The 21723-nt window shown below is 37.4% G+C and overlaps 2 protein-coding genes across 2 annotated transcripts; one reads left to right on the forward strand and one right to left on the reverse strand.

Moving 5' to 3' along the window:
• Positions 1 to 4298: 4298 nt before the first annotated feature.
• LOC121240202 (secoisolariciresinol dehydrogenase-like) lies at positions 4299 to 5687 on the reverse strand. The gene is made up of 2 exons (XM_041137602.1): positions 5362 to 5687; positions 4299 to 5230 (listed from the first exon to the last, which is right to left on the reverse strand). The coding sequence occupies exons 1-2, from the start codon at positions 5400 to 5402 to the stop codon at positions 4432 to 4434; spliced, it is 840 nt and encodes a 279-aa protein (XP_040993536.1). The 5' UTR covers positions 5403 to 5687; the 3' UTR covers positions 4299 to 4431.
• Positions 5688 to 19887: 14200 nt separating this feature from the next.
• Positions 19888 to 21145, forward strand: LOC121240221 (secoisolariciresinol dehydrogenase-like). Its single transcript, XM_041137617.1, has 2 exons — positions 19888 to 20059; positions 20191 to 21145. The coding sequence occupies exons 1-2, from the start codon at positions 20019 to 20021 to the stop codon at positions 20987 to 20989; spliced, it is 840 nt and encodes a 279-aa protein (XP_040993551.1). The 5' UTR covers positions 19888 to 20018; the 3' UTR covers positions 20990 to 21145.
• The last annotated feature ends 578 nt before the right edge of the window (positions 21146 to 21723 follow it).

Genomic DNA, 21723 nt, shown 5'->3' on the forward strand with positions numbered 1-21723 from the left:
ATCTTTAAGTTGTAAGTCAATGTGATTACCTTGATCATGTTCAAAGTTGCATGCTCGATCATGCCATTGTACGATGAACTAGTGTTCAGAAAAAGAAAGTCTACCATGACAGTTATACAACATGGTCCAAGTCTAGCCGTGATGGGTAGAGTGATGGCATTGAAGAGTTGCACCATTTCCCCTGAGAACCCTTCAACATTGTGGGTTCTAGCCGCAAACTGTGCTCCTCGATTCTCATTCTCTTAAATATGTCCTAGTATAGGACATTCACTGAACTCATGTTGTTTTTTCACTTTCGCCCTTTTCAGTCGCTTTTTCCTCTTTCATCCCTTGCCAATTGGTCGCTTTCTGTTTCAACCACCTTTCCTCATCTCAGCATCATCCATCTTGGTCGTACATGGCTCAATAGGCCCTTTTAGAATATCTTCAGCATTGACAAGGTCATCTGCTCAATTCGTGAACTTCCCGAAGGTCACTGGTGTCTTTCAAGCCATTTCTATTATGTAACAGCTCCTCCGCCATATGCTGCTCAAAATGGTGGCTAACGTTATCTTGACGTCTTGATTGTCTGTCGTCGGTCACTCCTTGAAACGGTCCATGTGCACTTTAAGCTTTCCCCTTCTTGCTGCTTTACAGTGAGGAGGTAAGCTCTCGGTTGCTTCCTCTTCTAGCTAGCCACGGACTGTGTTAGGAACGACCCGCAAAACTCCTCAAAACCGGTGATCGACCCTGTTTGGAGACTCCTAAACCATAGTTGTGTCTTTGAGGGTCAAAGGGAAGGCTCAGCATGCAATTTCTCCTGGAAATCAGTGTAAGGTCATGTGAGCCTTTAAAGTCTCTAGATGCTCTATTGGATCCTTGTTCCCGTCGTAGAGCTCCATCAGTTGAACCTTCAACTTGAAGGTAGGGTGACCCCCATTTTCTCCTTATTGTATGGCATGTCCGTGCTATTAAGTAGTTAGTCTACCAATGAAGGTGTTCCCACTGAGCTTGCATTTCTTTGTATTTCTGTGTCAGGTCCTTTTGGCTATCATGTATTTTCTTCTTTTCATTTTGCTCGTTTTGAGCTAGCCCTTCTTCACTCTGAGACTCGACATCACACTACCTGTCGTGGCCTTAATCTTTACCTCCTTCTAACCTCGCAATTCTCCATTACAAGCCTTACTTTAAAGCTTCAGTATCCCTTTTATGGGCTTCCATGGCTAATGTCATTCTCTATAGCTTTTTCTCCATTGTTGTGACTCTCCTTTCCACTCCGTTAGCCATTTTTCGACTGTCCGTTGTGATTGTCTTTGGATTGCGAAAGTGAATGAGGACATGTGGTACCAAGCATTTGAGTCTATCCTTGACTGCAAATAAATTTGTATAGGAAATTCAATACAAGAAAAATGATCAATTGCGGCGATTTTTACTCTATTGCAAATAAAATCGCTGCAATTGGTAACTTTTAGCTAAAATTTTATTTTCATCGCAGAGAGTAAACCCTAACATTCGATTTAGATGGAGTGGATCTTTATGCGGCTCAATTGCAGCGATTTTTAAGAATCTTGGGGCGATATTTTTTGCTACAAAAAGAAAAAACATATTGCAACGGGCAAACAATCGTCGCAGTTGACTGTGGGGCGCCAAAACACATGGATCATTTTATTTTCCCCCCCCGAAACGTAAATTCAGTACCAGTACTTTCCCTCTCAGTGAACTCCTCTGTTCTTCCACATCCCCGAGCACGTACCATCGCTGTGATACCCACCCCCGCACATCTTGACCAGCATTTTCAATCACCGTCCAAGCTTCGTTGCCTCCACTTCGTTAGCCTTCCCAGTGAAACCCACGGTCGTCTTCAACTCCCTATACAACTGGGTGCCCTCCGATTGGGGATTTGAAGCAGTTGGATTTTTTCATAGATTTTGAGCGAATCGTTGGTGGAGATTTGTCGACCGAGACTCTTAGGCACCTTCTGTCACCACAAGTATGGCTGCAACGTGCTTTTCTGGCTCTCCTCCTTCATCCGTGCTTGTTGCAGTATAAAAAATTGTCATTTTGTTTGGGAAACATAGTTCTAGGCATTTGAGTATGAAATCTTGAACTTTCTGGCACGAGATTTTTTTGTATACGTGCATTTTGTGGACGTGTTGATGTGGGTATTAGATTTCTAGGTACCCTCATGCGATTTGTTTGGCATATTATTGGTTCTGGGTTGCCCAGGTTGAATGTATATAATCATGCATGGAAGCTTTTGATTACATGGCATTCAATTTTTTGCATCATGAAGAATTATTAGAATATGTACTCCCAATATCAAGTCTGTCACACAGCAGACCAACAACACACGCACAGCACAACAATCATAAGACTCTAGACCAAGCACTGCAGAGAACATAGTATTTGTTATTCTCTGCTGTGCCCTGTAACCAACAATATTCTTTTCATTTCTTTTGTAAAGTCTATATATAGACTCTGATTCTATAATGAAATGTATGGAAGAATCCTTGTCCAATTCCATTATTATCTTCACACGACTCTCAATTAATGCTTTGTATTTTTTTTTTTTTATTTTGGAAAAAAGAAGAAGAAGAGTTGTCCTATAAGTTCACTTTCATAGGTTGACTTGATTATAGTGCAAAATGCAAGCTGAGGCTCTCAACCTCTATGCACAACTCAGCCTCTCTGTACATGCATTATTTTCCTCTGTGAAACTGATGTGCATGTTCCTCTGTTTGAGCTGCCTCTTGTGTTTGAACTATTCAATCAGTTGTGGGTATTCGATAATTTTAATTCACCAAATATTGCTTGTTTTTGCTGAATCAGAAGCTTTCTCTTGTAGAATTTATGGCCCTAATTTTTACCTTATTTACTGTAAGTAAGTGAATTCTTATAATGCTTGAAGAAAGTGCAGCCATTTTTCCTAGGGTATATGTTTTAACAATATACAGAGGGTGTCATTTTTGCTTTTAACAATATACAGGTCTACTTATATAACTTACTAGTGAATAGCGTAATAGTTGAAGAAAGTAAATTCAGACCCTGTCATTATTGTATTAACAATATACAGGTCTGCTTATATAATTTACTAGCCTTAGGCATTGCTAATTCTTGAACAAACTGGATTTTTTGCTGGTAGGAAAATGCTACTCTTTGCTGGTAGCTTCTGCTGATGGGCTGGCTTCAGCTGGATTTTATTTATTTATTAAGTCAGTATTTTTAAATAATTTTGTGAATTTTTTTTTTAAAAAAAATATTTAAAAGTGTTAAAAAAGTACAGATAAGAAAAAAAAAAAAAAAAAAACCATCAAAATGAACTAACGAGAGCCCAGCGCTGGGAGCGGGAGCTCCCAACAGTGGCTGTAGAGGCACCCAATGTGACAAGGTAAAATTGTGATCATCTTCTTGTGTGCCTAACGAAAATGCCCTCAAGATGTTAACTTGTTGCAGCTAATCTGTATACCCTTCTAGTCATTCATGACACCTATATGGACTATGCTCAAATGTTCAAATATTTGTTCAAAGTTATAATTATATATTCAAAGCTTTCAAGCGGGACACCAATATGGACCATTCTGAAATTCAAACATTCAAAATCAAATATTCAATCCCATCAATAACTTAATTTGACACCTATATTATTATATATTGACCAACGCATGGATGGACTGGCAGAACAAATTGGCCTTATGGTTTTCATGTGGGTATACAGGTTAATTCAAAATTCAACATTCAACCTTGACCATAAACATGATCCACGAGATTACTTGCGATTAGTTCAGATCCGTATTTTCGGTTGTAATTGATTCTGATACTATTTGTAACATTTTAAATGAAACTCAAGTTAATTCGTTATATCTGGATCCATGCATACTTCAAAATGACTATAAACAGTATAATTAGAGTTCCCTTAGAATTATTATAAAGAGTAAGATCAAGTACTTCTTATTCTTAAATAACATAAGATCACATGCAATATGACCTATTACAAGTATATATACTTGTATTTTTTCATCATTCTGGGACTCACTCCAATATTAATGTGTTTGGTGTGTAAAAAAAGGGACTTGCAAATAGATATTTCCTTTACAAAATTCTTATTTTCTTGCTAAAATTGTAACACAAACTCTATTTGGGTGATTGCCAGATTGAATGTCATGGTTATGTCACTAGTTACATGGGGAGCCATTTGGACCGGAATGCCGAGTAGTGATTAAGGTTAAAAGAAAGGGCTTGGTTTTGTTGATGAGTAATTTATGTCATGCCTTTCAATTCATTGAGGGAAAATCTCGATTCAATTACTCGTGTGCTTGGAGAATTTTAATCATTCATCATGGCCCCATTAATTTATTATAATTTCAGGGGAAATTATTTAGATTTCAACATACAAGCAGTACAACTGCGACCCATATATGCTTGGAGAAAAGATGACAATAATGCTTTTCGTTCTTAGGTACTGAAGAACTTTTGTATGCTTTGTGGAAAAGCTATATTGGTGGTGCTATAACCCCCATCCACGACTAGGTTGAGCCCACTCACGTACTTGGACTCCTCGCTCGCTAAGAACAACGCAGCCTCTGCCAAATCTCCTCCTTCCAAAACTGCTCCTTTCAAATTTGCCGCGGAGGATATAATCTCTTCCGCCTTTTTCTTGTCTATTCCTATCGATTTTAGGAGCATAGGGGTGGCCACAGAATGTGGTGATATGCAATTGACTCTAATTCCGTACTGCCCCAACTCAACACACAAATTCTTGGTTAGTCCCGCAACCGCATGCTTGGACGCCGTGTAGGTGTGAGAGGCGATTCCATGTGACTGTGTTACAGAACTTGCGGTGAATAGAATGCTGCCCCTTTTCGCTGGAATCATTACTTTGGCCGCGTGTTTTGCTCCCAGAAATGAGCCCAAGACATTCACATCAAAAACTCTCTTGTAGTCCTCCTGCTCGAGGGCTACGATATTTTCATGTATTTGGCCAATATGGCCTGCGTTGTTGAACATTATGTCGAGTTTCCCATGCTTCGACACTGCAGTATTAACAGCATTCTCGACATCAGACTCACTAGTGACATCGCAGTGGACGTAGGAAATGTCACCATTGATGCTTTTGTCTTGGCAAACTGAGAAACCAAGCTCGTCTTGGATGTCAGCAATGATGACCTTAGCACCATGTTCAGCGAATAGTCTTGCCGTACTCTCGCCAATTCCACTTGCACCTCCGGTTATCAAGGCAACCTTGCCTGCTAATCTGCATATTCCAAATTTTAATACGGGAAATCTGGAAATATCATAACAATTGATATAAACGATGGAGAGAGAGAATAAGATAAAAGGAAATTAACTCACATAGGTACCAAAAGCTTTGCTTTTTATTATTACCTCTTAGCAATGGGAGCTAGCAAGGACGATGCGCCGTTCATGATGATATTTATTATTGGTTGTGTTGTCGTTCGAGGGTGTTTTGATGTGAATATAAGATATTGTATGGTGATGTTTTATACGGAGAGAACTCAATTGTAGAAGGATTACAATTGAGAACTCAATTGAAATTTCAACACCCGAGGTGTGATGAAATTTACGAATTGGTCCTTCTGCTCCTTTCCTGTTAACTCTTTTAACGGCGCCACATTTCCCATGTGTGCAATGAACAATTGGTTGGTGGCAACTTAATTTCTTGTTGCCTCTGTAACAAAAGGTATATAAAAAGAGTAATAATAGATCCAAGTTCTACATGTAAAAATTTTGTGCAAGTGTTTTATAAAAATATGGTCTCCACAAAAAAAAAAAAAAAAAGAAAAAAAAAAAAAACTAAGAACTATTAAAATACCAAAAAGATAAAACATTAAAAAAAAAAAAAAAAAAGAGACAGAAACGCTTTGGTGGTGGCTGGCCATGACCACGGGCCTTTCTTTTTCAACTTTTTTATTAATTTTTTTTTTGTTTTTTTTTTATATACTTAAAATTCTATTTTTATTTCCACTTTCTATTTTAGATTTTTTTTTTATATTTTTATTTTAGTTTTTTCTATTTTCTCATTTTTTTTAGTTACTCTTATATTTAATTTTTTGGTTTTCTTTTATTTTTTTTTAACTTTTTGCATAACTTTTATATTTATTTTTAATAGAAGCAGCTAGTGTAGAATTTTTTATTTTTATTTTTTGATGGAATGAAACCTTTCACTCAATGGATATTAGCATTACAATTGTCTCTCCGCCCATAGGGCTAGAGCAATTACACCAGGTAAAGAACCCCACCATAGGCTAATATCACTAACATGCCATGCATGCTTTGCAAGCTTAATGTGCTACCTCATTACAAGTTCTCATAACAAATCTAACTTCACACACTTGGAAGCAATTCATAAGCTCCTTAGTATCCTTGATCACATTACCCACCAAAGTCATTAGGGTTCTGGCTTTTGCAATTCATGTACTAAGGTTAAGGCATCATTTTCTATGATAAGGTGTTTGATACCCAAATGAACTATCAGCTGTAGACACCTAAAAATTGCAAGCATTTCAATGCTTATTGCATCCCTGACTGCTAGTTCCTTCTTGTTGGCTGCCATAAGAACCCCTCCCTTACAATCACTTAAAACAACCCCACTTCGAGCACTATGTTGATTCTGGAAGATAGCCCCATCTACATTCTAGCAGCTAGTGTAGAATTAAGTTGCCAACCTCGTTTGTTTTTAGAAATGAGTTAAGATTAAAGTTAAAAGGTTGAATAAAATATTGTTAGAATATATATTTTTTAATATTATTTTTTTTTAGATTTGAAAAAGTTAAATTATTTATTTTATTTTGTGTAAGAATTTAGAAAAATTGTAATGATAAGATGAGTCGTTTTTAAAATTTTCAAAATTTTAAATTTTAGTATTAAAAGCAAATCAGACATAATTTTGATTGTTGACATGTGAACTTTGAATCACGTGACAACATTGCTTTTTGAAGAGTTAGCGAGAAATGCATCATAGGACCTAATTGTGAATTTTGTCAAATACAGGAAGTTAATTTTGAAAATTGGAAAATCAATGAGTTTTTTTTTTACAAATAAGTAAAAATCGAAGGACTGGTTTTGCAATAATGTCAATTCAGTATAAAAGTCTATATAAACACAGTCAAGACTCAAAACCGCCCCAACAAAAAACGTGCACCTATTAGTATTACCATATAAGCACGTATCATCAGACCAGTATAATAGGCTTAATAAGCAGGGGTGTAATAGTCAACAAAATAAATAAATTCAAAACGTTGTAAGGAAACTTGGCAAATTGTAACAAAAATCTCTCTCCGTTGTTATTTAAGGTGACGTTTGAATAGTGAATTGAGATGTGATGAATTGAGATAAAAAGTTAAAAATTAAATAAAATTTTGTTAGAATATTATTTTTTAATATTATTATTGCTTTAAAATTTAAAAAAATTGAATTATTTCTTATATTTTGTATGAGCATTTGAGAAAATTATATTGATGAGATGAAATATTTTAACTATGTAAACGGGGCCTAGTATTCTTTTAATCTATTGGTTGGATTTGGAACCGAGGACCCGAGAGACAAAGCCTGTACTTTTTTATTTTTTTTTTAAATCAACATAGTAGTCAATCCTATTCAACTAAATATGGCATTCAGCCATTTTACACGAGGTTTAATACATTCAGCAACATAATCAATATCAAGTAGCTCATCTTCTAAATTCACTGCCATTTGAGCAAGATGATAAGCAACACCATTCAATTCTCTCTTAACATGCCGTATTTTCTATTGAGCAATACGCAAAAGATTAATGATGTCTGATATAATGCACTACAATTTCCCAATAGGAGATTCAAATCAAGAGGAGTTCTACTGTACCGGTTAATTTGAGATTTTGTACATCGCAAAGGTCTTGAATCTCCTTAAAGAGAGCGATATTTCCGTGTCTCAGTCCAAACTAGCATCGTTTTAATTTTAATTTTATTGTAATTTTTATTATATTATTGTGTATTTCACCAACAAAGTAGCCAAAATAGAACCATCAGCATCTCGTATCACAAATTGTAATATGAGGATACGCGAATAAGTCTTGCTACGATTGAAGAACGCATAAAAGAGATCCATGGGCTCTCTATTGCTTTAGCGGCAAAGGGTGCTCACAAGATTGAGAGAAGCCAAATCGTCAATAAATGATTTTCTTTGACTCAGTGCATGTTTTGGTTTGAGTTCGGAGGTTTAAAAGGGGTTTTTAATAGTTTAAAAGCTTTAAAGAAAAGATAGTATGTTTGATAAATTTATAAAAGAAATTCTTTAAGCACTAAAGTTTTGGGTTTGAGTTTGGCTACTCTTCATAATCAATACCGTATTCTTGAGTAAATCCCTGGCCACAAGTCAAGCTTTGTATCTATTAATTGTTCACTTGAGTGAGTTTTAATTTTAAAAACTCACTTACAACCAACAACAGAATTTCCTAGAGGCAAATTAACCAGATCCCAAGTATGATTCTTAGATAATTCATCAAGTTCCTCTTTTATTGCAGCCTGCTGAAGGGGTTAGTCGAAGCCTTATGATAGGAGTTCATGCATGCTAGTTAAGGCATCAAAGCAATGAAAACCATGGAGATGTGATGGTAGAGATCTTACTCGAGTGGAATGATAAAGGTCCGAATGTGGATCATCGACAAGATCTGTGGATTGGACAGAACCTAGAGACTCAACTGTAGCGGTGTTAGGACCATTAGATTTGTGTAGTTCGAGGGAGCTTGATTCTAGGGAGATAATATTAGAGGGTCGAGCAAAGATGGGTGTCTCAGTAGGGATGTCAACAGGAAAAAGTGAAAACAATGACATCTAGAATTTCTCGACATCGTGGAAAAACTGAAGTTCTAAAAAAATCCACGATGGGAAATTTGAAGACGATGTGACACAAGATCATAACACATATAGACTTCATTTTTTATCCCATATCCAAGAAAGTGGCACAATTAAGAGTGAGGCTTGAGTTTGGTGTGCTTGTGTGCTTAAAGTAAAACGAACTAGGTCTAACCCAAAATTCATAGGTAATGATATGCAAGAGTGGAGCCAAACAATCTCTCATATGTAGTATCATTATTAATAGTAGGAGAAGGAAACTAATTTATGAGGTAGACAGACCTGAGAGAGGTTTCACCCCAAAATCGGGTAGGCAAGGATGATGATAGGTGGAGAACACGATTGGTATTTGTAATGTGTCTAAGTTTATGTCCAGCCCTCTTATTTTGTTGTGATGTACCTGGATATGAAAGGTGAAGAATAGTGCGATAATATTTGAGGATGTCATGAAAGGCACAATGTGTAGACTCTAAAGCATTATCATAACAAAAGACTTTAATGTGCTTTGAGAATTGAGTTGCAATCATTTTGGCAAAGTTGTGGTAAATATCTAATAATTTAGAACTTGATTTCATTAAGCCAAGTATAATGAGAGAAGTGATTCACAAAGATTACAAAATATCTTGAGCTACTCATACTATGAACGGGAGAAAGTGCTTGCGCCTTGGCCACTTGATCCTTGGTTGGATAAACAGCTATCTTTGATGCTCCTCTTGCTCGAGTCATTAATGGTGAGATGTCGCATGTTAAATATTCTAACATGAACATTAATAATCGAATTTTCAATTTTCTATAATCCATGATAATAAAATAATAACAGCTAAAAGACGTACATTTCTCCATCATAGTTCGATGAAGAATCTAATTAACTATGAAAGAAGGACACCTCACAAATGTCTCTCGATTGCTGGAGGCACAATGGTGTTGTAGGCGCAAACCCTTGATCCGTCAGTACTATTTATAGACTTTTGGCCATCAAGAAATCTAGAGATTTTGTGTCCTACTGTGATTAGATATAGAGTTAATCTTATCTCAATCGAGTTAATCTTATTCTATTGTGATTCATCAATTAAGTGATAAGTATTGAGCTATTCTAAACCCATCAGGATATGGGTGTGTGGGATATATAGTTTAAATAAAACTCTTACATTCTCTCACTTGGCCCATATGCTCATAAAATAATATTTTTTGTTCATAGGTTTATAATAGGAAATTAGCTATACTATGCAATTTCATTTCCATAAAACTTTCTTAACTTAGAATGCATTACATGAGTTCCGTAATATCAATGTCAAACTAGTTACCTATGCGAGTCATGATGGTCATCTATTATATAACCAACAAAACCCCTTCCATGTACCACAACAACAGTAACTTAATTTAATATGATATTTAATTAGGACAATTAAGGCTAATACTGTAATTCTTTGGGTTTCAATTCATGTCTATTGTAGACATTATCTTATTATCATTCATCCAAACCATTTAATGTACATATAAAGTGAAAAAACAGAAACAAAACAACCATAATAGATATCATTAAGTGTCCAAATAAAAATTAAAAAACATCTACGATCTCATTAACATGTTCACTTCATAAGACCCATTTTATCAACATGTTTCGCTACTAAAACCTTTCTCAATGGATCTGCTATCATAAGCATAGTACTAATATGTTCTATGGACACTGTTTGTTTTTGTTCTTCCTCCTTAACGCTTAGGTATTGGATCTTCATGTGCTTGGCACCTTTAGAGTACCTATCATTTTTGGAGAAAAATATTGTACAGGAATTATTACAATAAATTCTCAGCGGCATGGCAATAGAGTTAACAACTCCAAGTCCTGAGATAAAGTTCCTCAGCCATAAACCATGCACTGTGGCCTCAAAGTGTGCCACATGGTGCATAGGGGAGCCGTGAGGTATCCAATTACATGTTAAAAGTCAATAAAAACCTTGAGCTCAAAGCTATGTTATATGATCAAGAACCGAGCTCACAAATATGTTAAGTGAACAAGTATGAAATGAAGATAGAACGTTTTATGAGAGAAAAAGGTTCTGAAAGTTATGATATACATGATGTCTTTTTTAAAAGTCAAATGCATAAGTAAAGTCTCATGTCTATGCATTTATTGTTAAGGTTGTTTATATATGCTTACGATATCTGTTATATGTTATTTGTTTACTTACTGAAATTTCTCAAAATCTTACTGTTGTAATTCTCACTATCATTCCCCAACTTGGAATGATAGAAGTTATGACAAGAACCCAAGAGGACACAAATGGGGAAACCTAAGGAATCTCTGGAGAGACGTGAGGTCCCTCAGGAGTTATCGCTTTTAGAAAGATTGAAACTTGCCGACCTATTCATCACGGAGGTGTTACAACTTTATGAGCAATTGAGGAGGATTTTGAACCATGACATGGCTAATTAGGATCAACCATAAGAGAAAGACTTATGCTATGGGACCATTTTTGGAAAATGACTTTTTTGATAATTTGATGTAATGGTCCTGTATTTTGCGAGTCTCTTTTGGGAACACTTAATTATTTTGATGACTTTTATGAAATATGAAACTTTGGGATTTTATGTGTTTCGGTATCATGATTATTGTCCTATTACTTGACCTAAGTTGCTTTCTGTTGCGATATACTGCATACTACTAGTTATCATAGGTGTATTGCATCTTATCTGTCATGTACGATGGTTATGTAACCTTGTGTTGCATGTCCCGACGTTTTAGTCACCGTCAAATCCCAAGTGGGGGCTGGGGGTGTTACAGAGCATGGTATTAGAGCAATTATGTCTCTGGATAAACCATAAGTTGTCTTAGGAATACATGGTACCTGATGCTAGGATTGAAATGCAATAGTTTTAGGCTTAAACTCTATAGCTATAGGTTTGAATCCTTAAGCTGGAACGTTCGGTGGATAAGTATGCAGCTGGGCACTATTGTGAAGTGAAGAAAAGAGTAAAGCTTTATCCTTAGGAGAAGTCGATGTTAATGCATTGGTTTTGAGCATGTCAAAAGGACCTAATGGTGCGCAGACAGTGCGACGATGTATGTCCAAGGTCGTGAGATCAGGAGGCTAGGAACCCTCCATTGGAAGGAGGCCAGCCTATCACAGAAGCCATACGACAAATGGTTGAGGTAGTGAGACTCCAAGTGGAGTAAGGGTAGAATGTGAAACAAGAACCGCTTAGAGGCGAGAATCGAGGATGCTCGTTTGAAAGGTTTTTGGTATATCGGTATCCAAACTTTATGGGTATGGAAGGAGCTTTGAGAGCCAATAAGTGGCTTATCGATTTAGATAGAACTTTTGACATCAGTAGATGTATAGAGAATTAGAAGGTCTAGTATGTCGGACATTTACTCTTGGGAGAGGTTGGCATATGGTGGGACATGAAAGGACAGCTTTTGGCGCAGGAGTTGGGTGTTATTGCCACTCTTACTTGGGAATGTTTTAAGAAGGAATTTGACAGTCATTTCTTCCTAGAAATGGCTAAACAGGAAAGGCATTAGAGTTTACGAATTTGATCCAAGGAAATATGAAAGTGGAGCAATATGCAACTCAAACTATTCATGAACTTAGGAAGATTTGCCCCACATTTGATTTGTATAGAGAAAATGCAAGCTAGGAAATTCCTAGACAGATCATAGCCAAGGATACGGAACCAGATTGCTTGCTTGTAGATTGAGAGCTTTTAAAGGCCAGTGAACATTGCTTCGATAGTAGAGGCAGAGCAATGGAATTTGATCTCTCAATTTCAGAATGATCATAAGAGAGGATTGCCCTACTATCCAAGGAAGAATATAAGGAAGAGGAAGACCCCTTATACTCTAGATAAGGGAAAAGGAAAAGTAGTCAGAAATGTGGTGCCTGTTATGCTACCACCATGTCATACTCGCAAACGAAGACACAGTAGTGAATATCATTTCACCACCGGAGCATGCTTTAGATGTGGTCAAACTGGTCATATGACTCGAGATTATCCACGTAATGCAACGGTAGGAGCATCTATGCCTAGAAATAAAGGAAAAACCTTGTAATATCCTGCTCCTTCCTTCTTACGTATTCTTCTCTTTTCTGACGTACGTTCCCTCTTTATGACGTAAGCAAATCATGAGGGCAGAGATTATGTGATCTGTCTGCCCCTTTCATCTAACTACTGCGAGCCTCGTCATACGTACCGAACCGTGATCGCATGTTTTAAAAGATATTATGTGATTTCTAAGGCACACCCAGTGTTTTATATGTACTAAAAATATTTAGAAGGAGTATTTCCAGTGTTATTGAACTAAGCTTGATTTTAAATACGAAAATTATAATATTCTTGAAGAGCTCCAAAAATATTATAATTGTTGAAAATCATTTTAATATTAATCATTAAAATGATCTCAGTTGTTTAAAATATTATGGGATTTAAATTATGTTGAAGGCTTTAATTAATTAAATGGTTTTATCCTTTTAGATATATTAAATCAGACTTCGTCATTTATTAATGATGAAGAATATTATTTTATAAACTGAAGTTAGTTTAAATAATATTTTCCTTAATTACTCTATGTGCTTTGAATAAAGTTAACGTTTACGCAGTTTCAAATCAGTGTTTTAATATCTTAACGTTAGATCGTTTTGAGGACCCCAAGACGAAGGGACTGGATTATAAACCCAGACCCCCTCTCTTTCTTCTTCACTTTTCCCCTGCCCTCTCTCTCTCTTCCCTCTCCCCAGCGTACGTGATACGTGGCCTCTCTCCCTTGCCAAATGCTCCATACTTCAGCCCAGCGCCGCCGTGCGTCGGTAGCCCTCACCACCGGCACCACTGGCACCACCTCACTCCGGCGAGCTCAACCAGCCCAGCCCTTCTCTCTCACGCTCCCCCTTTCTCCCTTTCGGAAGTGCACAACCCAAATGGGCTTGATGCACATAGCACCGCCGTGCGCTGTCTCCCAGTGCCACCACCTCCACGGCAGCTTCCTCTACTGCCGACCATCACTCTCCATCGAGCTTGGCCCCCTCCATGCAGCCACCTTCCCCGTCGCATGTATGAAGAGACCCACGCACGACTTCACCTTGCGTGACCTCTAGGGCTGCCGTGCGCGGTATCCAAGGCCACCAAGTGCCTCCCTTGATCACCATAGCTCCTCCTCTTCCTCCTCCATGTGACCCGAGGCCCATAGCCTCTCCTCCACGCATGGCTTCTCCCTCTCTCTAACGCACGGGATGCACGTCCCCCACCGCCGTGCACCTCCACCCACAGCGGGTAACCACCCTCATGAGCCTCCTCAGGCCACCACCAAGCCAACCCAACCACCCATGGCCCTGATCTGCCACCCATGCACGCACACTCTCTCTCACTCTCCCACTGCCTCTCATCCACTTCACGGCCTCGACACCACCACGAGTTCCACCACACCTCCCTTAGCAGAGCCCTAGGTTCAAACCACCACTTTATGTAGTGGGTAACCACCACACGTGATGGATAGTCACTGCGCATGATTGACCGCCACTGTACACGACTAGATCCGCCTTGTTATGCTCCTTTCCACCATTACAAGGCCTTTACGAACCCTTCCAAGACCGCACTTAGCTATCCAAATGCCCAAACAATCACCGTACGTGGGTTAGCCGCCACATACGACTCTTCTGACATCATCAACTGTGATGATCGACGAGCAACGCACGGGTTATCCCGTCAATGGTATAACCCTCTGTCCTTTGTTATTTATGTTAGATGTTAATTAGTTGATTAGGTTGTGGACTGTGCTGTTAGTATTTGTGGAGTTCGCAGTGTTGGGCTTTCTGTGTAGTGAAGTGTTGGGCATATCTGTGTAGTGTGGTAATGTGATGTGCCCTGTATGTGAAGTGTTGGGCTTATTGTGTAGTGTGTTGTGAAGTGTTGGGCATTCTGTGTTGGGAAGTGTGATGTGAAGTGTGATTGTGGAGTTTGTGCTGTAATTATGGCATGGTTGTGTCATGTAATGCGGTTGTGGAGTATGTGTTGTATTGGTGACGTGGCATGTGGAGTAGGAACAGTACACACTAAGTGTACTCTGTGTGTGTGGCGTAGTGTGGGATAAGGAGAGTATATTCTACATATACTCTCCTAGCGTATTGTGGAATAGGAAGGGTACACGTAGAGTGTACTCTGCATGGCGTTGTGTGTGAATGGAGTATACGTGATGTGTACTCCATGTGGTGGAGTAACACACCATATGGTAGGTATGCCATAATGGTAATGTGACGTAGTGTGGAATAAGGAGAGTATATGTAAAATATACCCTCCTGGCATATTATGGAATGGGAAGAGTACACGTGGAGGGTACTCTGTGTGGTATAACGTATGTGAAGAGAGTACACGTGGAGTGTACTCTATGTGGTGGAGTGATGTACCATATAGCAGGTATGCCATAATGGTGATGTGGTGTAACGTGTGTGAATGGAGTACATGTGAAGTGTACTCCATGTGGCAGAGTGATGCATCATATGGTGGGTATGCCATAATGGTGATATGGTGTAACATGTGTGAATGGAGTACACGTGAAGTGTACTCCATGTGGCAGAGTGATGCATCGTATGGCGAGTATGTCATATTGATGATAGGTTGTAGCATGTAAAAAGGGAGTATAAGTGGAGTGTACTCTCTGTGGTGGAGAGATGCACCATATAGCAAGTATGCCATGATGGTGATAGGTCGTAGTGTGTATGAAGGGAGTATACGTGAAGTGTACTCCATATGATAGAGTGGTGCATTGTATGGCGGGTATGCCATATTGATGACACGTTGTAGCGTGTGGCAAGTGAGTATACATGAAGTGTACTCTGTATGGCATAACGTGTGTGAAGAGAGTACACGTGGAGTGTACTCTATGTGGTGGAGTGATGCACCGTACAGCGGGTATGCCATAGTGGTGATGTGGCACAGTGTGTATGAAGGGAGTATACGCGGAGTGTACTCCATGTGGTAGAGTGATGCATCATATGGCGGGTATGTCATATTGGTGACAATTTTTAGCGTGTGGAAAGGGAGTATACGTGGAGTGTACTCCACGAGGCAGCGACACTCCGTGTGACGTGTCATAGAGATAAGGATGGTTGTATTGTTGATAGGAGTAGAACGTGGTGAATAGTGTCAGGAATTGTGGAACAATGTCCCGAATTAGTTATGGTGCAGCCTGTAGTCTGAAGTGACAAGTGTCACCGTGACGGACTTATGACTAGGAATATGCGTGATGTAGTAGAACAAGTATAAGAGTACGCAGCGGAAGCATGACTGGGCAACGTGACGAAGTGACGTGGTTCCTAACAGTCAGACTTATGATGGGTGAAGAGTTATTGTAGAAATGGCGTAGCAAGATCGTGACGAGATGTCACGATGTGACAGGAGTACGTGAGGAACCGTAGTTGTGATGAGTTAAGAGTTGATGTAAGAAATGACATAGCGAAATGTCAAGTGACGTGACAAGGTCATGGTGTAGCTCGGATGTAGTCTCAAGCTATATGACATGGACATGAGGTGTGGTTGTGAATGGAGCCTTGTCATGTTAAGTGTTGGGATGAACTATTAAAAGGGATGGATAGCATGAAGAGTCATGCTAACTAGATTAAGAGAAGGTTGGTATCGGAGTATGACCCTTGTCCCTCCGAGCAGGTGATCAACGTGTCATGTTGATCTTAGGTGATAAAGGGTGTAAGATACATGTGTAATCTAGTTAGACACATGTGCCGGACGGATTCACCATATGTAATGGGTAATCTGTCATGAGCAAAGTTACACAGTGCTTAAGCCTCAAAGTTGGCTTAGAGCCGTGTGGCTTGTATGGATGGGAATGAGGATTTATTTTGGGCTAAGGTGCATGAAGGTAGTGACAGATGTATTGTTAGGATTGAGATGCGTGATTCCATCGGTCGGAATCATGCATCGAATGTGGTTAGTAAGAAGAGTAAGACGAAGGTCTTAGTGTCTTAATCCTAAGGTGAATCATGGGTTCACTTTAGTAGGTAAGCACTCGAGGCAAGACCTTGAGTTGGAAGATGTGGTGACCGTAGTAGTCCCCGAAGGGTTTAACATAGTTAAGGGCACGTAAGTGCATGGGATAGAAGGAGAGTGTTCTAAGTAAAGCGTAGTTCTATTTCTAGTTTAAGTTGATTATGCATTAGATAGAGAATGACGTTAAGGTTGTGTATGCATGTAGATTGCCATCTGACAAGCTCATGAATGGACTGCATAATATGCAAGTAGCATGGAGTCCAGGTAAGTGTTACGTTCATACTCTTCTAGAGTCTTCTTAAAATATATAAAGAAACGAAAATGAAACGTTTTTCCTTACGAATGCTTTAAGAAAAGACGTGAAAGACGTTTTACGAAAGAAAATGCTAAATGTTCAAAGGTATAAGTATGTACGGCCCTTCCTTGGCAGCCCCTTTTACGCAACGAATGAAAGAATGAAAGTTCCTTCCTTGGTCAAGTTTTCTTACAGTCGTTCACACTTCTTCCACTAAATAAGTTGCAAATATATTCACCAAAGCATTAGGATGTGAACTTTTTCATCATTTTGCAAGCAAATTAGACATTACGAATCTCCTGTGTCAGGCAAATCATCATAAAAGTAACGGGACAATCGAAAACTAGCCATGCATTTGTACCCATTAAAGAAATGGTAAATATCCAGCTTCATCTGCTTTAGATTGATATCTAAGCTGCGATTATCATGCTCTGCAAGACCTTTTAAAACGTTATTGATTATACTTGAAACAACTACGTATCAACAAAAAAGAGAGAGAAAAAAAGTAGGAAAATCGGCAAACTGGATGCTGCGGCATGTCTATCAACGATGCCTAGTCACTGAAACATGGTGGGAATATACATTCATACTTGTAAATCTAGACACCTCTAGAGCTTAGTACAGTCTGACTTGCAGTGGCGCTCTAGATGATTAAGAATCTTATATTTCAACCGCTTAAAGATATAGTTACTTAAAATTAAAGGATACTTTTTAGGGTGTACACCAAATATACATTCCAAATATGCGCGCATGGGTGTAAGTAGTTTTTTTCTTTTCCTTTTAAGCATTTTTAAACATCCTTAACTATTGAAAAAAATAAAAATAAGTTATAAATTCACTAATAGTCACTTCCTTAACTATTAAGAAAAAATTAAAAAAATTAAAATATATGAATAGACACATTTAGGAGTCATACTAGTATTTTTCATAATTAAAATACATCACATCAGCAGGTGTTCTTAAAAGTTATAAAAGAAAAGAAATGATATTTGTAATTTTAGGGTCATGTGTAAAGCTCTGTACATTCACTTTGAAAAAAATGTATAAATTTAAAATCCATTTAAAAATGGATTTTTTTAATAGTAAAAATTACTTTCTTTTTTTAAATGAGTATGTGAGACTTGCACACAGTAAAATTTTATCTAGGAAAAAGAAAAAACTTATTTGCAAACTCTCTTATAGACAAAGCAAGAGACACTAATGATGTGAAATAGATGTAGATATCTGCCGCATCAACTATAAGTTTAATTTTATTTTTACAACTTCAATAGGTTTACAGCAAATAGTATGTTTACAACATTTTTTATTTGTTATTCTAAAAAAAAAAAAAATCTATTAATTATTATCACTGTTTTTATTATTATCCGGTCAACAACATTAAATTATTAACTCACAAGTGATATATAATAATTTAAAATCGCATCATAAAATAAGATAATAGAAAGATGATGGTAAGACATATACGATGAAGAGAAGTATTACTATTTTCAAAGATTAGGAGGCTAATCCATGGGCGTGCCATCGATCCCTTATTCAGGCATTGTTGTATTACCGTTGTCTTCTGCATGACATGACTTAATTAGCTGTCTTGTTTTCTTTTCTTCTTCTTCTTTTTTGTTTTCGCTCCTTTTTCGTGGGATGTGCTATAAAATGGTAGCCAGAAATGACATAAAATAGAAAACGAAGGTTTGGGGGCAATGTTTTCAAAAGCAGCTTTGTCCCATTCTATCATTATTATTCCTAACTTCTTTCACTATCTCTTATTGGAGCAAGCAGTGGCAGCATTTTATTTGTTGATGGAAACATCCTCCTCGACCCTGCGTTTCAACATCATTCTTTCCATTCCTCTCTCTCTCTCTATATATATATATAAGAAATGATATTTCCCATCCTAGGTCTACTAATCTTGCATATTTTATAAAAAAAAAAAAATTGGTAAATTTAAGACTCACGTGAAAATAATTATTTTTTAATAGTAAATTTCTTTTTTTTTTTAAATTAATACGTAAGAATTGTACACTTTAAAATTGTATTTAATATTATTCATATATATATACATGATTGTTAACTGCAAATTGATCTAAAATTAGTTAGGGCTATTTTAGATAGTGAGATGAGATGAGATATAATGAAATGACTTTAGATGAGTTGAATAAAATATTATTAGAATATTATTTTATTAATATAATATTATTTTAGTATTTGAAAAAATTGAATTATTTATTATATTTTATATTAAAATTTGATGAAATTATAATAATAAGATAAGATAAAATTAGTTGGGAATGTTTTGTATCCAAACGGGCCTCAAGATACACTCAAGTTTTTTTATGGTATTTTTAATTATACAGGACCCTACAAATCTTTATTTAAGAGTAGGCGCAACGAGGACTACTGTGGAGACACTCAAAGACAATGGAGTACCTTCAACTATTTTTTAGAGCAACAATAGCTTTTCCTATTAATGAAAGGTTGGTCATAAACAATTATGCCACTAGTTTGTTTTTATAAGATAAGATAAAAATTAAAAGTTAGATAAAATATTATTAAAATATATTTTTTTAATATTATTATTATTTTAAAATTTGAAAAAGTTGAATTATTTATTTTATTTTATATTGAAATTTAAGAAAGTTATAATGATGAGATGAGATAAAATACATTGTGAAAACAAACAACGCTTAAAATCTAGCTGGTCCTTGGTTGTCTTCTTCTTCTTTCTTGATATCTGCCTTCCATTGTCAACTTAAACATATCTGTCATCGACTCATCACACCTAGGGTGTTAAAATTTGTAATCCTTTCTGCAATTGAGTTCTCTCCTTATAATACATCCCCATACAAGATCTTATATTCATATCAAAACACCCTCGAACGACAACACAACCAATAATAAATATCATGAACGGCGCATCATCCGTGCTAGCTCCCATTGCTAAGAGGTAATAATATAAAGCAAAGCTTTTGGTACCTATCTGCTTTAATTAATTCTTATTCTCTTTCTCTCCATCGTTTATATCAATTATTGTTGTGATATTACGAGATTTCCCGTATTAAAATTTGGAGTATGCAGATTAGCAGGCAAGGTTGCCTTGATAACCGGAGGTGCAAGTGGAATTGGCAAGAGTACGGCAAGACTATTCGCTGAACATGGTGCTAAGGTCATCATTGCTGACATCCAAGACGAGCTTGGTTTCTCAGTTTGCCAAGACAAAAGCATCAGTGGTGACATTTCCTACGTCCACTGCGATGTCACTAGCGAGTCTGATGTCGAGAATGCTGTTAATACTGCAGTGTCGAAGCATGGGAAACTCGACATAATGTTCAACAACGCAGGCCGTACTGGCCAAATAGATGAAAACATCTTAACCCTCGAGCAGAAGGATTACAAGAGAGTTTTTGATGTGAATGTCTTGGGGTCATTTCTGGGAGCAAAACACGCGGCCAAAGTAATGATTCCAGCGAAAAGGGGCACCATTCTATTCACCGCAAGCAATGTAACACAGTCACATGGAATGGCCTCTCACACCTACACGGCGTCCAAGCATGCCGTTGTGGGACTAACCAAGAATTTATGTGTTGAATTGGGGCAATACGGAATTAGAGTCAATTGCATATCACCACATGCTTTGCCCACCCCTCTGCTCCTAAATTCGACGGGAATAGACAAGACTAAGGCGGAAGAGATGATATCCTCCGCGGCAAATTTGAAAGGAGCAGTTTTGGAAGAAGGAGATTTGGCTGAGGCTGCGTTGTTCTTAGCGAGCGAGGAGTCCAAGTACGTGAGTGGGCTCAACCTAGTCGTGGATGGGGGTTATAGCACCACCAATATAGCTTTTCCAGAGAGCATACAAAAGTTCTTCAGTACCTAAGAACGGAAAGCATTGCTGTCATCATTTCTCCAAGCATATATGCATGTTTTCAGCGTACCTACGGGTCGCAGTTGTAATGTTTGTATGTTGATATCTAAATAATTTCCCCTAAAATTATAATAAATTAATGGGGCCATGATGAATGATTAAAATTTTTACTACGAATATTGCTAAAGTAGTAATTGATAGCACATCATGAGTAATTGAATCGAGATTTTCCCTCAATGAATTGAAAGCTGGCGTGACATAAATTTCTTAAATTAGACTCGTAATGGGCACGTCATGCAAATTAGATGGATTGTTGTCTTATTGTGAGGAAGGTACGTATAGGACTCCTAAATTATTAGCTACTTACGGAATACTAATTATAACAAACGATGTAATTAAAATATTTCTACAAGTATTAATTTTAATTGACATGACATAATTTTATGACAGGATGAGAATACCACGTACATTACGTACTATAGGAGTACTTAAGAATCACTCATCAACAGATCAACCTAGCCCTTTCTTTTAACCTTAATCACTACTCGACATTCCAGTCCAAATGGCTGCACATGTAACTAGTGACTTTACCATGACATTCAATCTGGCAATTACCCAAATAGAGTTTGTATTACACTTTTAGCAAGAAAATGAGGATTTTGTAAAGGAAATATCTATTTGCCAGTCCATTTTTCTACACACCAAACACATTATTGGAGTGAGTCCCAGAATGATGAAAAAAATGA

The sequence above is a fragment of the Juglans microcarpa x Juglans regia genome, chromosome 7S, assembly GCF_004785595.1.
Source record: "Juglans microcarpa x Juglans regia isolate MS1-56 chromosome 7S, Jm3101_v1.0, whole genome shotgun sequence".
Taxonomy (NCBI): Eukaryota; Viridiplantae; Streptophyta; class Magnoliopsida; order Fagales; family Juglandaceae; genus Juglans; species Juglans microcarpa x Juglans regia.

Coding starts and splice junctions, on each gene's coding strand:
- LOC121240202 (XM_041137602.1), bottom strand. CDS start 5,402: ATGAACGGCGCATCGTCCTTGCTAGCTCCCATTGCTAAGAG. Junction 5,231..5,361: donor CTAGCTCCCATTGCTAAGAG/GTAATAATAAAA, acceptor TGGAATATGCAG/ATTAGCAGGCAAGGTTGCCT.
- LOC121240221 (XM_041137617.1), top strand. CDS start 20,019: ATGAACGGCGCATCATCCGTGCTAGCTCCCATTGCTAAGAG. Junction 20,060..20,190: donor CTAGCTCCCATTGCTAAGAG/GTAATAATATAA, acceptor TGGAGTATGCAG/ATTAGCAGGCAAGGTTGCCT.